This window comes from Eptatretus burgeri, chromosome 15, assembly GCF_056783735.1.
Source record: "Eptatretus burgeri isolate ZD-2024b chromosome 15, Ebu_testis_v1, whole genome shotgun sequence".
Lineage (NCBI taxonomy): Eukaryota > Metazoa > Chordata > Myxini > Myxiniformes > Myxinidae > Eptatretus > Eptatretus burgeri.
This window is the reverse complement of record NC_140975.1, coordinates 3,816,840-3,831,480: the sequence shown is the minus strand read 5'-3', so window position 1 is coordinate 3,831,480 and position 14,641 is coordinate 3,816,840. Positions and strand designations below refer to the sequence as shown.

The following is a 14,641-nucleotide window of genomic DNA, read 5'->3' as shown; positions in this document are numbered from 1 at the left end:
CTCCATGCACTGCCCTCACTCCCCCACACCCCCAGGAATACCTCTGGCTACGGCTTCCCCTCAACTCCCACCTCATGTTTATATGTGCACTGTACCGTCCACCTAACAGTGATGACTCCATCTACACCTCACTATCTGAAAACATGGACCAACTTCTATTTTCTCATCCAAACTCTCTCTTCCTCATATGTGGCAACTTCAATTGTCATCATGCCAGTTGACTAGGTGTGGGTACCTCTCTCACCTGTCGTGGCACCTCAGCAAAAGCTTTCTGTGACTCATTGGGACTGACTCAATCGGTCAACTTCCCGATCCGGATCTCAACCAATGGTACTCCATCTCTTCTGGATCTGATTTTGACAAATTTCCCTGACAATATCTGCTGCTCTTCTTCCGATCCAATCGTTTATTCTGACCATGTCCATGTCAAAGTGGACATCTCTCTGGCTATTATCAGAGAACCACCTCAGCGCCGTCGAGTCTGGCATTTCACTCAAGCTGACTGGCAAGGTCTCCAAGCAGCCCTCAAACTTATAGACTGGTCTCCTATCACTACTTTCTCCAACATCAACTCATCCTGGGAATTCTTTCAAAGAAACTTGCTCTCCCTCATGCACAGACTTATCCCCTCTCGTCTTCAGTTGTCCTACCCTTCTTCCCTCTCTTGGTTCACGGAAGCTTGTGGCGAGGCAGTTGTCCTGAAACAACTTGCCTTTGCCTCATGGAAAGCAAACCCAACTGAGGGCAATCTCCGTTCCTTCTATAAAGCTCGGAACAAGTGTGTATCTACCCTAAGGGGAGCCAGAAAACAACATCTTTCTCATCTCAAGTCTGATCTCTCAAACCTCTCTCCCTCCTCAAAATCCTGGTGGCGTTTAATCAAATCTGTTTCTGGTGTATGTTCCCCCTCCATCCCCTCCCTTACCTCAAATGGCCGCACTGCTGATACCGCACGTGAAAAATCTGAATGCCTAAACTCGGTGTTTGCAGATAAATCTTGTGTCAAGAACCCATCACTTTCTCTACCCACCTTACCCAGTCGCACCCAACTGTCCCTGGACTCTGTATCCTTTTCTCCTAACAAGGTGGAGAGCTTGCTGACAAACCTCGACTCAGATTCTGCATCCGTTCCAGATGGCATCATCCCACGTGTCCTCAAAGCCTGCTCTTCTGCTCTTGCTCACCCTCTCTCTGTTCTAGTCACCCTCTCATTTGCTCAAGGTCATCTGCCATCTGCTTGGAAATCTGCAAACATCACTGCCCTGCACAAAAAAGGTGCAAAAACAGATCCCTGCAACTACAGACCAATCAGCCTTCTCCCAATCATCAGCAAGGTTATGGAATCCATCATCGCTTCAGACATGAAATCCTTCCTCTTCTCCAATGGCTTGATTTCCGATCAATTTGGTTTCAGAACAGGTCACTCTACCCTGGATATGCTGCTTCTGCTCTCCCAACTATGGATGGAGGTCCTCAATGCCAGACAGGAAATCTGAGCCGTATCCCTGGACATATCACGTGCTTTTGACAGTCTGGCACCCTGCCCTACTCACAAAACTCTCTTCCCATGGTATCCAAGGCCATCTCCACTCATGGCTCGGAGACTTCCTCTCCTGTCACAGTCACCGTGTGGCCCTAAATGGAGTTCTTTCATCCCCTCTTCCTGTCCAGGCTGGAGTTCCTCAAGGTAGCGTTCTGGGCCCTGTTCTTTTTCTGGTTTTCATCAATGATCTCTCCGACTCTCTGGAAAATCCTCTATATCTCTTTGCTGATGACTCCACCCTCTGCCGTACCATCTGTCATCCCTCAGACCAGCAAGCAGCAGCTTCTTCGCTCACTGCAGATCTGGATAAAATCACAAACTGGTCCAACACATGGAACATGTCTTTCAATCCGGACAAATCTCACACTCTCACTATGTCTCTTCGAAAGGACCGTTTAGAAAACCCACCCATCCACTTTCTCAACAACCCTCTGGAAGAAGTCCTTTCTTTCAAGCTATTGGGTTTCACTATCTGCTATGACCTTTCCTGGGAAAGCCACATTTCAAACCTCGCCTCCAAAGCCAGTCGCCGACTGGGAATTCTCCGTCGTGCAAAGTCCTTCTTCGGCCCTCCAGAGCTCCTGACCACTTACAAAGCTTTTGTCCGAAGCCTGATGGAGTACTGCTCTCCCCTCTCGGCTGGTGCTCCTGCCTCCCACCTTTCTCGGCTTCACGCTGTAGAAACCAGGGCATTTCGGATCATTGGCATCTCCCGCAATGAGGCTGAGTCTTTGGGCCTCTCACTCTCTCACCGCAGGTTGGTCGGTGGTTTTTCTGTCTTCTACCGTCTCCTCTCCAGCCTCGCACCCTCCCTGCTCTCTCTCTCTCTGTGATTTGTCCCCTCCACATTTCCTCAGGGCGCTCAAGGTACGCCAACAACCCCCTTCTGGTAAAACTATCAAAATCACGAATCACTGCTCACCTTCACTCTTTCATTCCTCTTTTTTTCCCGCCTTTGGAATAAACTCTCTCACTCTATTCTTTCCCATTCTTCCCTCCAGGCTTTCAAAACACCTGTTCACCACCACCTCTTCTCATCCCCCATCCAAATACTCGATCTTTTCTACCCCTGATAATCCATCCAAGCCCACTTCCTTAAAATTCCCTGCTTTCCTTCCTGAAAGTCCCTGTAATGTCCATCTTCTATTCCCCATGTTCCCCATCCCATCCCTCTCCCTTCCACAGATCTCCTAATGTGTCTGTTCCCCACTGTCTTGTCCCTCCCACTCCCACCCCTCTTGTCTCATGCTCCCTTGATGTGCGTTGTGTGTTAGCTCTCACACGAGCCTCGACAAGGTATACCAAAAAAAAAAAAATTCTCCTCTTTCAATGGGAGTTTCATACTGGACACTCACTATTCCTTGATGGTGTCACATCCCCCCCTCCGGTACACTCTGAGAAACACCCATCCACCTTCCAAAGCAATGTTTTGTGTATGACATCTGATCAGTCCTCCCCCCCTCCCCCATCCCCTTTATTTCCTAAACAGCCCTCTGTAGGTTAGGACAGGAATTTGTAATTTGTCCTGGGTACCGGCGATAACGCACCGACTCTTCACAAAGGACACCGTGGGTTCCTTAATACCATCAACGAATGCCGGTAGACTGGACACCCCGTTTAATGTCCCTCCGAGGGACAGGCACACATATTGATGAATCGCCCTTCCTGTGAAACACCAGGATGACAGTTTATGCCTGGGTTGGGATTCAAACCCAGGCAAGACAGCTCAGAGGTGAGCGTCCGTACCTTCAGGTCATTCTGCCAGCCCAGCTGTCACTATGACGCCATTGGTGCGTCTCTGTGTCGATGGATGCCCTGATGGCCGTGTATGTACTGCGTGCTTGAACCTCTACTGTCTGAGTGTTGTACTTTATTACGTTCGCCACCGAAGGTGAAGGAGGTCATGTTTTCACCCCTCGCTGTCTGTTTGTTACTTGCATTATCAAAGATTTTTCGAGGATATTGGTTAGCCGATTTTGTCTGTCTGTTTGTCTGTCTGTCTGTCCATCTATCTCCTACAGGTCACAATTTTAAACCTATATTCACGAAACTTCACCACATCGTAGAGTTTGTCATAAAGAAGAACCCTATTGTTTTTGTTGTTTTTTTTTTAGGTCAAAGGGTCAACATCGGCCAAAGGTGCACAACTAATGTGAGATTTCTAAAATCCTCAAATTTCATTCGATTGACTTGAAATTTGAACAGGATTTGCATGTCCAGTCAGTGAATTCAACCACCTATTACTTTTGAGGTTATCATCGATCAAAAGGTCAACATAGGCCATGAAGCCAACCCAAAATAGGCCAGATTTTTTGATTGTTTCAAAAATTGTCAATGTTCATCCGATTGACTTGAAATTTGAAAACGATTTACATATCAGATCACTGAATTCAACCACCTATTAATTTTGAGGTAAAAAAAAAAGGCCAATTTGGGCAAAATTTTCTAAAATCCTCAATTTTCATCCGATTGACTTGAAATTTGAAAAGCGTTTTCACGTCAGGTCGCTGAATTCAACTACCAATTAATTTTAAGGTCAAAAGGTCAACACAGGCCTAATTTCTAAAATTGACAGATGGAGCCAAAAACTAAATATATCACGATATCTCAAAAGGTTGTGGACGAGTTATGACAAAACAACATGGATGAGTTGGATAGGCGACAAGAACAAGCGGATTGGATTTTGATTCGGATCCAGCCCATCAGTGGGATACAAAATATGAACTGTTCCACCTGGCAGAGGTGTGTACTCTACCGAGTGCTGTTCTACTTTGTGCTGTTTTGCCAAGTTGTCACTCTCGGAGTGATTTTTCATGTCTGTCTGTCTGTCTGTCTATCTGTGTGCAGGATATTGCAAAAAGTAGATGGATTCGGATGAAATTTTGTGGACAGGCTCGATGTGTGACAAGGACGAACTGATTAGATTTTGGTGAAGATCCGGATCCGGATCCGACTACTAGAAATTTTAAAGTGATTCTTCACCAGTGAGAGACAGGGCTAAAAATGATATGTGGCAAAATATCTCAAAAAGTTGTTGACGGATTTTGATGAAACTTGGTGGACACGTTGGGTGTGTAGACCATGACGAATTCATTCGATTTTGGTGAAGATCCGCATTTGGATATGAGTATTTTTTTTTTTTTAGTTATTCTTCGCCGTTGAGAGATCGGGCCAAAAACGATATGTGGCATGATAACTCAAAAATGTATTGGGCCCGACATGTTCTCGTGGATCAGGCATTACCGAATGCCCTTCTAGTTTTGTTTTGTTTTCTTTTTTTTTTACATTAATCAGAGGCTCAGGGTGCATCTTATATATTTACATAATTACATAGGAGATACGTATCAAATGTCGAATTTTCACTATGTACATGAACCCATGTTCTTCCCTAGGCAACGCAGTATGCACACCTGCCTCCAGATCACCTTCTGCACCTTTGTGAGCGGTTGGTACCGCTGGTGGAATGCGCTGTGCCCGGCGGTGTCCCGGGAATTCGTTCATTGTTTGGTGTTGGTCGCAACTCCCTCCTTCGTACTGAAGGTTTATGCATGCTTTCTCTTTTTGTATTTCTTTATTTTTTGTATTTTAAAAAATTATTATCACATTTTATTTATTTATTTATTTTAGCCTGAGGCTTTCACTTCATCGTGATTATACTAGTATGTTGTCATAAATATGGTTATGGAAAACGTAGTCAAATCTCAGGTATTTTGCATTACTTACTTTTTAAAACCTTACATTGTTTTTATTTTTGTTTTAATTATTTATTTGCACAGATCAAACTTGGATCCAACTGTTCCAAACACAAGGCCTGTGTAATGCAAGGACTAGCTGTAATTTATGATACTAGTGCGTGGCCGTACGTGCAAAAAAAAAAAAAAACTTTCACACCACATGCCAGAAACAACAACCACACAGGCCGTTCCTTCACTCTCTTGTGCGTGCGTGGCCGTACGTGCAAAAAAAAAAAAAAAAAAAAAAAAAAAAAAAAAACTTTCAAACCACGTGCCAGAAACAACAACCACACAGGCCGTTCCTTCACTCTCATGTGCGTGCGTGGCCGTACGTGCAAAAATAAAATAAAAAAACTTTCAAACCACGTGCCAGAAACAACAACCACACAGGCCGTTCCTTTGCTCTCGTGTGGCCATACGTGCGTGGCCATACTTGCGTGGCCGTCCGTGCAAAAAAAAAAAAAACTTTCAATCAACCACACAGGCCGTTCCGTAGCTTTTGTAAACGACGACCGGATTGAGGCATTGTGTTAATCTATAAATGCGCATAATAAATCGAGAAATTAATATGGCATAGGCAAAGCCAAGAAGCGAACGTAGAATTCTTCTTACATTCGCTTCTTAAATATATCAAATTAAAGTCTTTTTGCTATGAAAAAATTAATATTACCTCAACATTACCTTCACAACAACGACACCGCTAAGAACAGGATCTCATCTGAAAAAAAATAAAGTCCTCAACATTACCTTCACAACGACAACTACACCGCCCAGAACAGGATCTCATCTAAAAAAATTAATATTACCTCAACATTATACCTCAACATTACCATTACCTTCACAACAACAACTACACCGCTGAGAACAGGATCTCATCTGAAAAAAAAAAAGTCCTCAACATGACCTTCACAACGACAACTACACCACCTACAACAGGATCTCATCGAAAAAAATTAATATTACCTCAACATTACCTTCACAACGACAACTACACCGCCTAGAACAGGATCTCATCTGAAAAAATTAATATCACAACAACAACTACACCGCCTAGAACAGGATCTCATCAAAAAAAATATTACCTCAACATTACCTTCACAACAACTTCACCGCCGAGAACAGGATCTCATCTGCAAAAAATAAATATTACCTGAACATTACCTTCACAACAACAACTACACCGCCTTGAACAGGATCTCATCTGAAAAAAAAAAAGTCCTCAACATTACCTTCACAACGACAACTACACCGCCTAGAACAGGATCTCATCTTAAAAAAATTAATATTACCTCAACAGAATACCTCAACATTACCATTACCTTCAACAACAACTACACCGCCAAGAACAGGATCTCATCTGAAAAAAAAAGTCCTCAACATTACCTTCACAACGACAACAACACCGCCTAGAACAGGATCTCATCTAAAAAATAAATATTACCTCAACATTATACCTCAACATTACCTTCACAATAACAACTACACCGCCGAGAACAGGATCTCATCTGAAAAAAAATAAATATTACCTTCACAACGACAACTACACCGCCTAGAACAGGATCTCATCTAAACAAAAAATAATATAACCTCAACATTACCTTCACAACGACAACTACACCGCCTAGAACAGGATCTCATCTGAAAAAAAAAGTCCTCATCATTACCTTCACAACGACAACTGCACCGCCTAGAACAGGATCTCATCTAAAAAAATTAATATTACCTCAACATTATACCTCAACATTACCATTACCTTCACAACAACAACTGCACCGCCTAGAACAGGATCTCATCTAAAAAAATTAATATTACCTCAACATTATACCTCAACATTACCATTACCTTCACAACAACAACTACACCGCCAAGAACAGGATCTCATCTGAAAAAAAAAAAGTCCTCAACATGACCTTCACAATGACAACAACACCACCTAGAACAGGATCTCATCTAAAAAAATTAATATTACCTCAACATTATACCTCAACATTACCTTCACAACAACAACTACACCGCCGAGAACAGGATCTCATCTGAAAAAAAAAAAGTCCTCAACATGACCTTCACAATGACAACAACACCGCCTAGAACAGGATCTCATCTAAAAAAATTAATATTACCTCAACATTATACCTCAACATTACCTTCACAACAACAACTACACCGCCAAGAACAGGATCTCATTTGAAAAAAAGTAATATTAGTATTATTAGACTTGTAGCGGTCCTTTCCCTCCAGAGACCGGATAGGATCCGTTCGCTCGTCGAATGTAACCGGTGTGATTTCCCTCGAACGGAGGCAGGACAAAAAAGGTTGCAGCTGGGAGTGAGTTACGAGAGGCACGGCTTTAACGTGAAGAACACTCTCGCTGTTGTTTTTCTTGTTTACTATATTTGGAGTACAAAGTTATTTTCAACAAGTGTCCTTGCCAAAGACTCCAGATATTGTGAATAAATCTTCTTTGCATGTGAGACCAGGTGTTCTTCTTTTGAGTTTAATGGCGCTCTCAGAGCCACGAAGCTCTATATACGCCACGCACCGAAACTCCGGACGTCTCCGCTTTCATTTATTTCTTTAATAAAACGCTGTACAAACTCTTAACCTGAACCGATTTTCAAAATTTAAATGGCAAAATTGAGCTTAACAGCAGTTCTGACTGCTACAAAAGTGTTCATTTGGAATATAATTGAAATTCAGCATCGATCGTTTTAAAGACTGATTTTTTTTTCCTATGCCCGTGTATTAACCGCATCCTGAACTTTTACCTTTTTTGCCGATTAAAAAAAAGTGCAGATCATGCTCCGGAAAATACGGTCGTCATTTTATGCATGAAACACTTTTTGATTACGACTGGAAACAAATAAATGGTTGTTTTCAATATTTTTGGCCTTCCATTGAAGCATGTAATCACTCTATCATTCATCTTTTTCTGTAATAACTATTTTTGACATCAGAATTGGAATCCTTGACATCAAAAACCTATATTTAGACACCGAGAACACATTGAAAGCTTGTATTCAGACGAATATGTGCCATATTTTGATATTTGTGGCAGCCATCTTGGATTTGGCCCTCTGGTGGAGTTGGCCCACATTTTCACGAGGTGTCCCCTAGCTAATTTTGTTCAGCATCCCCACTTCATCGACGATCGATCTTCAAATCATGATCCCAGAATATTGGTTACGGGTCCTGTGGTTGGGTCCTCCACTCTTCCCTCCCGTCGTGCTTGTTCTTCCTTTGCTTGTTTGTGTCCGACTGTGGCCTCACTGCCCCCCCCCCCCGTCAGTGCATGACCATCATGCCGTCTGTCTCCTCACCCTTCAATGAACCTAGACTAATTATACAAAAATGCCAGCAAGCTTTTACAACAGGTACTTTAGCTTTACCGGTGGTAAACCAGTGTACCAATATAAGGTTTATCCTGCACCTGTCCAAATGTTTTTCCTAGATTGGTGTTTCAGAATCACAAAGATGAATGAATGTGTCTCAATCTGATTTTGTAGTAGTGCACGGCGTTGTTGTTTGAACAGCTCAACTCCAGCCATGATGACCTTTCATAGCATTGCTTATCCCCGATGTTTGAGGCATTTTGAATCGTTTTGAACCCTCGTTGTCCTAACCGACCCGGGGTTGTGCTCACCGGTGCAGATCGCAGGCAAGTGGCATGGCACGGCTCGAAATCCACGGCTCTCCGTCATCGGCAACCTCTACTCCCTCCTCCTTCCACCGTGCAGCCCAACCTCGGTACGCTCTGCGATTTATGTATTTATTTATTTTTTTTCCCCCACACGTGCTCCATTTCCTTCCCTTCCACTCGTTCCGTGCCCTTTCTCACTGTTCCATCGATTGACAAGGTGTAGTAGCATCCATCGTGATTCTCATGCAGAGGGTTCAGTAGGCTTCTTTGCCCGTCTGGGCTCTTGCACGGTCCCTCGTTAGTTTACATGAATTGAGCGTCTGCTCGGAGGTGTTTTGAACATGACCGGTAAACGTTATGGATGACATTTATCAAGGATTTACGATGCATTGCTACCGGTGCTGTCGTTGATGTGTGAGCAGGTTTTTGAATGTTTCAAATTTAAGTTTGTATGGATTTGAACTTTCACTCCTGTCTTTTTGCCCATGTAGTCATTTGTTTTAACACCAAAGGAGAGGATGATTGCTCAAATCAATCCTTGTTCTGCATCATCTCATTGTTTGCATTTCCTGGGATATTGTTTAGCAAATGGATTTGTCAGGTGGAGGACCAAGCAAAGGTTCACCCTTGGTTTATATGAATTTTGTCTACGCCATCCAACCGGATTTGCCTATAAAGTGGTGAATGTGGGTAATATTGTTTTACATTTGCAAAGGTGCTTTTGGGAGTGGGGGGGCAAGGGGAGGGGAGGTAAACCCAAATTTGATCCCCACTTTCATTTGCATGGATGCATGAACATCCAGACAGGTAAGAAGCCTATTGAGATGTGGACACACACACACACACACACACACACACACACACACACACACACACACACACACACACACACACACACACACACACACACACACACACTTCTTAGTGTATGTGCTCCAGCTTGTGAGATTCGATAAATCACTCAATGAACTTTTCAAATATATACTTTTCTGCTCTTGGTTTGTGTTATGTTAATATGAGTGTTGGTATAGTCAGTTATGATTATGCTGTCTCCATTAATATGATCCTGTCATGCTCCTCTTCTTCCCAACGTCCACTTGATGCTTCATCGATGGACAGCCGCGGTGCTGGCCAGCCGAGAGCATTGTGGCACCGCACACCCGCAATGTCTGTTCGCTACCTCATCCTTCCAGCACGCTTACATGCACTGCCGGATCCTCGGCCACCTGTCCTCCGTTTACTGCCTCGCCTTCGACCGCACCGGGCGAAGGATATTCACGGTGTGTGTTCGTCCGCTCCTCGGCGTGTCGGTGCGGGTCATGCCAGATGGAAATGCTTCTCCGTCGCGTCACTTTTCCTCCGTCCGGAGAACTTGCCTCCATGTTTGGTCTCCACTTGTGTGATGTCGTTTTCCACTTGTATGAGCAATCATGTGATGCCTCGAATGAAAGGTCGAATGGCGAGGCAGATGGTTTTGGACACCAGTTTTAAATTCTGATGATGTTTGTCAGTGCATTGTCTTTTCTTGAAGCGATTGGTGGGAGACGTCTTGGTGGTTTTCTGATTGAAAAAAAACAAAAAAAACGGTTGTTGCTAAAATGAGTAGCTACTCGACTCTAGAGACTGTTTTGTGTTTTAAGGAGAATCTGTTTGTTTGGGCAGACTTTTTATTTTTAGTATACTTGATTGAGGCTCATGAAAGAGCTAGAGCAGAATGGAAGGGCACATAATGGAAAAGAGAGGGGTGGGGGAGCAAGCGCTAACAGCAGAGTAGAAGTGAAGCTGAGATCAAAGGGAGGGGGGGTGGGGTTGGACATGCTGAGGTTGGACATAAACACTTGAACTGGGGGGGGGGGTGGACATGCAAAGCTCGTCAAACTGAGGAAGAGTTGAGAAAGAGAGGAGTAAACTGTTTTGTGCACGTGGTGAGAAAGAGAGATAAGTTTGTCAAGAAAGTCACTGGTTTAGTAGTTGAGGGGAAAAGACCAAGAGGTAAACCGAAAAAAGACCTGGAAGGATGCGATCGGTAGAGACTTGTCGTCGTTCGGGTTAATGGAAGAGGATGCTTCCGACAGGACTATGTAGAGAGGGGTGATCAGTCAACCAACCACCTAATATGGGAAAATGGTCGTTAAACTAGTAGTACTAGTCGTAGTCATCTGTATGGCAAATTACAGCTCTCATATCCAAGTCTAATTTGAACAGCCAAGTCACAGCACTGTCTGTTATTATTTGGATTGCCCTAAATCCTTCATCAAATTTCTGCAGGGGACACTCATTCACAATGTGATGAATAATCTGATCTGGGTGACCACAGTCACATGCTGGGCTGTCTTTGAAATCCCATTTGTGGAGGTGGTGTGATGTCCTTGCATGGAGTGTACGGATCCTGTTGAGTGCAGACCACTGTTTCCGAGGGAGGTTGAAACCTGGAGGCTCTTCTGTCAGATCACTCACCAGTTCCTTGTTTGCAAAAGAATACTACTACTACTACTACTACTACTACTACTACTACTACTACTACTACTACTACTACTACTACTAGTTGTATTACATCTGGTCACTCTCAATAGTGTTTATGCCTGGTGTTGGCTTAATGGTAAGGGTGATGGGCTTCGGATCCTAGCGTCCTGAGTTCAAATCCTGCTCGGCTGTTGAATTAATACCAGGAGGGGTTAACTCGGCCTGTCATCCTTCTGAGGTCGGCAAAATGAGTGCCAGCATGCTGATATGCTGTGTCGGGGTGGCGACCCCGTCCAGGATTGTTCCCAATAACCAAGGAGACTGCTTAAGCAGCACCAACGCTCTGCACAGAGTATGGTCCCAATCTCCTCCATCTCCTCAATAGTGTTTGAGAGAACGTTTTATAAAAATGAGATGTTTTTTTTTTTTTTTTTCCCCCCTTTCTCATTTTTATTTTCTCAATATAGGAACACACCTTCCCCATCACTGTATCACTGCATATGTCCTTTTCTCACTTTTGAGATGTATCCCACGAAGCGGACTTCCATTCTCCAGTCCAAAGGTCACGGTTTTAGGAGATGACTGACAGACACGAGAGCTTTCAGAACTTCAAGTGTGGACATGAGTACCTGCTTATATGTAAGTACTTCATGGTGCAGCACTCCTCAGTGACACTGCATGAGGATGACAGTTTACAGGCCAATTTGATTGGAAACGTGGCTTGAAAGCGAACACATTTCCCCGGGACTGTCGGATGAAGGAGTTGCGGCCTTTTTGTTCACCCAGTTGATTCATGACCTTGTGGCACACGAGCATTTCCGAACGTTCTGACTGACTCGGCGTGAGGTCTTATCACCTACCCCCGTGGTGTTGAACAGTAAATGCTTGGCAGGCGGTGTCACTTCATCCGTCAACTTTCCAACTCTCATTTCACCAAATGGTTCAGTCTGGATGTAGTTTGTCAGACATTCAAGCGATCTTTCCTCCTCTTCACGTGCGCATCTGGATTCCTCAATCTGTTGCTGAAACGTTGCTGTCTTTTGAGAGCCACCAAAGCCTCAGCCAATCAGGTCGAAGCATCACCCCGTCGGGTCTGCTGTCTTTGTTAAATACCGATCAGTAATCCGTTCACCCGCTGACTCGGTGCCTGAGACTCCATTCACCAGGATCTCGTTCCCTCATCCATCACTTCATTCCCGATGTCGAAACCTCATCTGTTCATTTTCCTGTTCATAGTTAGAGGTTCTCAACTTCCGTAATGCTCTTTCAAGAGTCGAACTATCAGGCATCTGCCTTTCCATCTCCACCTGGAAGAAGAAGGTACGATATAGCTTTGCTTGTTCCCCATCGACGCACCAAACTGCTCCCATTCAAATCTTGAGTTCAAATCCCATATAGTGTGGTTCTGTGCTTATGTTGTTGTCCAGCATGTGGTATGTGTGCAAGACCCTTCATGATACTCGTATAACTTTATAAAATGGCTAGGCCGACCAATAAGAAACCTACAACCAATCCGCAAGGCCTAAAATCGGTGCCTTTCCATCATTAGGAAATCTCGAGCTCAAAACCAGGCTCGCTTGACATCAGATCTTTCAGCCCTTCATACATCTTCCAAATCCTTGTGGTGACGGGTAACACCGGTTCGTTGACCTTTGTTCTTTTCAGCGAGCATCGGTGACTTTTTAAATAAATATCCTGTCTCTTTATTTTGTCTGTCTGTACCCCCCCCCCCCTTGTATCGCTGTCCCGATCCACTGTATTCTCCTGTCTATCTGTTCCATTTTGTTCTCCTTTCAGACTTACCTGTGTTTTCCTTGCCTGTTTTGCACTTTTCCTGCCCCACTCCCCTCAGATGCGGTTCTCGTGTTCACCTATGACCGTTATTTAATTCTTCCATGAGCCATGATCTCAGTGGAAGAAAACCCCTGCACGTGACCGTTGTAAACAAGGGTGGCTCTTTTGACTGTTCCCTCCATCCTCCTGAGTGCAGGGGTCGGATGACTGTCTGGTGAAAGTGTGGTGCGCCGAAGACGGACATCTCCTCGCAACGCTGCGCGGACACGCGGCGGAAATCGCGGACCTCGCGGTCAACTATGAGAACACGCTTGTGGCGTCGGGAAGCTGCGACCATGTGGTGCGGGTGTGGAGCCTTCGGGCTTGCGCTCCCGTCGCTGTTCTCCAAGGACACGGGGCCTCCATCACTTCCTTGCAGGTTATCCTGTGGCAATTTGGGTTCTTCTCACCTGCCGATGTCCGTTTGCTTTCGGATAGGAAGGACACGTCTGAGTCGCTTTTCCTTTCCAACTCGTCTCTCGTATTTCTGTCTTTCTTTTCCGTTTCCCCGTATTGCTCTCATTTTTGCTGCTACCATACTGGTACTAAACTGCTGAAATGTGCCACAACACGATGTGTGCTTGTGAATGTGTGCAGTTCTCACCGATGTGCAGGGGTAGTTCAAGGTACCTGGCCTCAAGTAGCGAAGATGGCTCCGTGTGTTTCTGGCAGTGGGACGTATCAACACTCAAGTTTAAGTTAGTACTCTCTTGTTGCTATGTGTTTATGGTCGGGGCACGCAGCGAGGGGCCACTTGACGTTCAGGTCAAGATGTGCTCAGCGGGAGATCACCTGGGGTTATGGATGGAGCATGCAGCAGGATGTTTGGGGTTATTATCAGGGAGTGTGCAGTGGGAAGCCAATTTGGGTTAAGGTCGGGGGGGGGGGGCACACACATCATCGGTGTACTTATGGTTAAAGTGTTCTTTTTGTATTTTCCATGACCATCGCCGTTTTTCTGATGTCCATTGATTTTGTTTAACGGATCGCTTGTGTGTCCACATTATTATACTGAGTAAACAAACGGTCACACAGTGCGTTTTGTTGTAATAAACAAATTAAAGAGCAGGTTTTGGGTCGCTGATGACTTCGCGTGATTCGAAGGTTGTCAGCACATTAATAAACGTGGGGTATTTATTTTCTTGCATTTGAAACTCAAAATAAGCTAAAATTAACTTTTAGATCAAAACTTTTGTCAGTGATCGAAAAACAGACCGGAAGTTACCGGAGATGCTATGACGTCACGTTCTCCGAAAACTTCGTGACCATTCGGAAACAGCGCGTGAACAATGGCGAGATGCGAATCGGAGAGCGATTTCAGCGGCGATGAAATTGAGTGTGTTCATTCGGATATTGCCGAGGACGAGTCGGAGGATGATGGGAATTTATACGATGGAGTTTTTGGCCCTGAGCCATATAAATTTGAGCCAC

At 44.4% G+C, this 14,641-nt stretch overlaps 1 protein-coding gene across 4 annotated transcripts in view; it reads left to right on the top strand.

Annotated features, from left to right (window-relative positions):
* The window catches only part of BRWD3 (bromodomain and WD repeat domain containing 3), a 61,487-nt gene that overhangs the window by 3,397 nt on the left and 43,449 nt on the right, over window positions 1-14,641 (top strand). For 3 of the 4 annotated variants that reach the window (XM_085856688.1, XM_085856687.1, XM_085856686.1), the window contains exons 5-9: window positions 4,936-5,083; window positions 8,926-9,021; window positions 10,034-10,194; window positions 13,368-13,589; window positions 13,808-13,908. In XM_085856688.1, the coding sequence (XP_085712814.1) occupies window positions 4,936-5,083; window positions 8,926-9,021; window positions 10,034-10,194; window positions 13,368-13,589; window positions 13,808-13,908 (728 nt within the window). Of the gene's footprint in view, window positions 1-4,935; window positions 5,084-8,925; window positions 9,022-10,033; window positions 10,195-13,367; window positions 13,590-13,807; window positions 13,909-14,641 lie in introns of those variants that run through there. The other variant, XM_085856689.1, reaches the window with a different exon arrangement.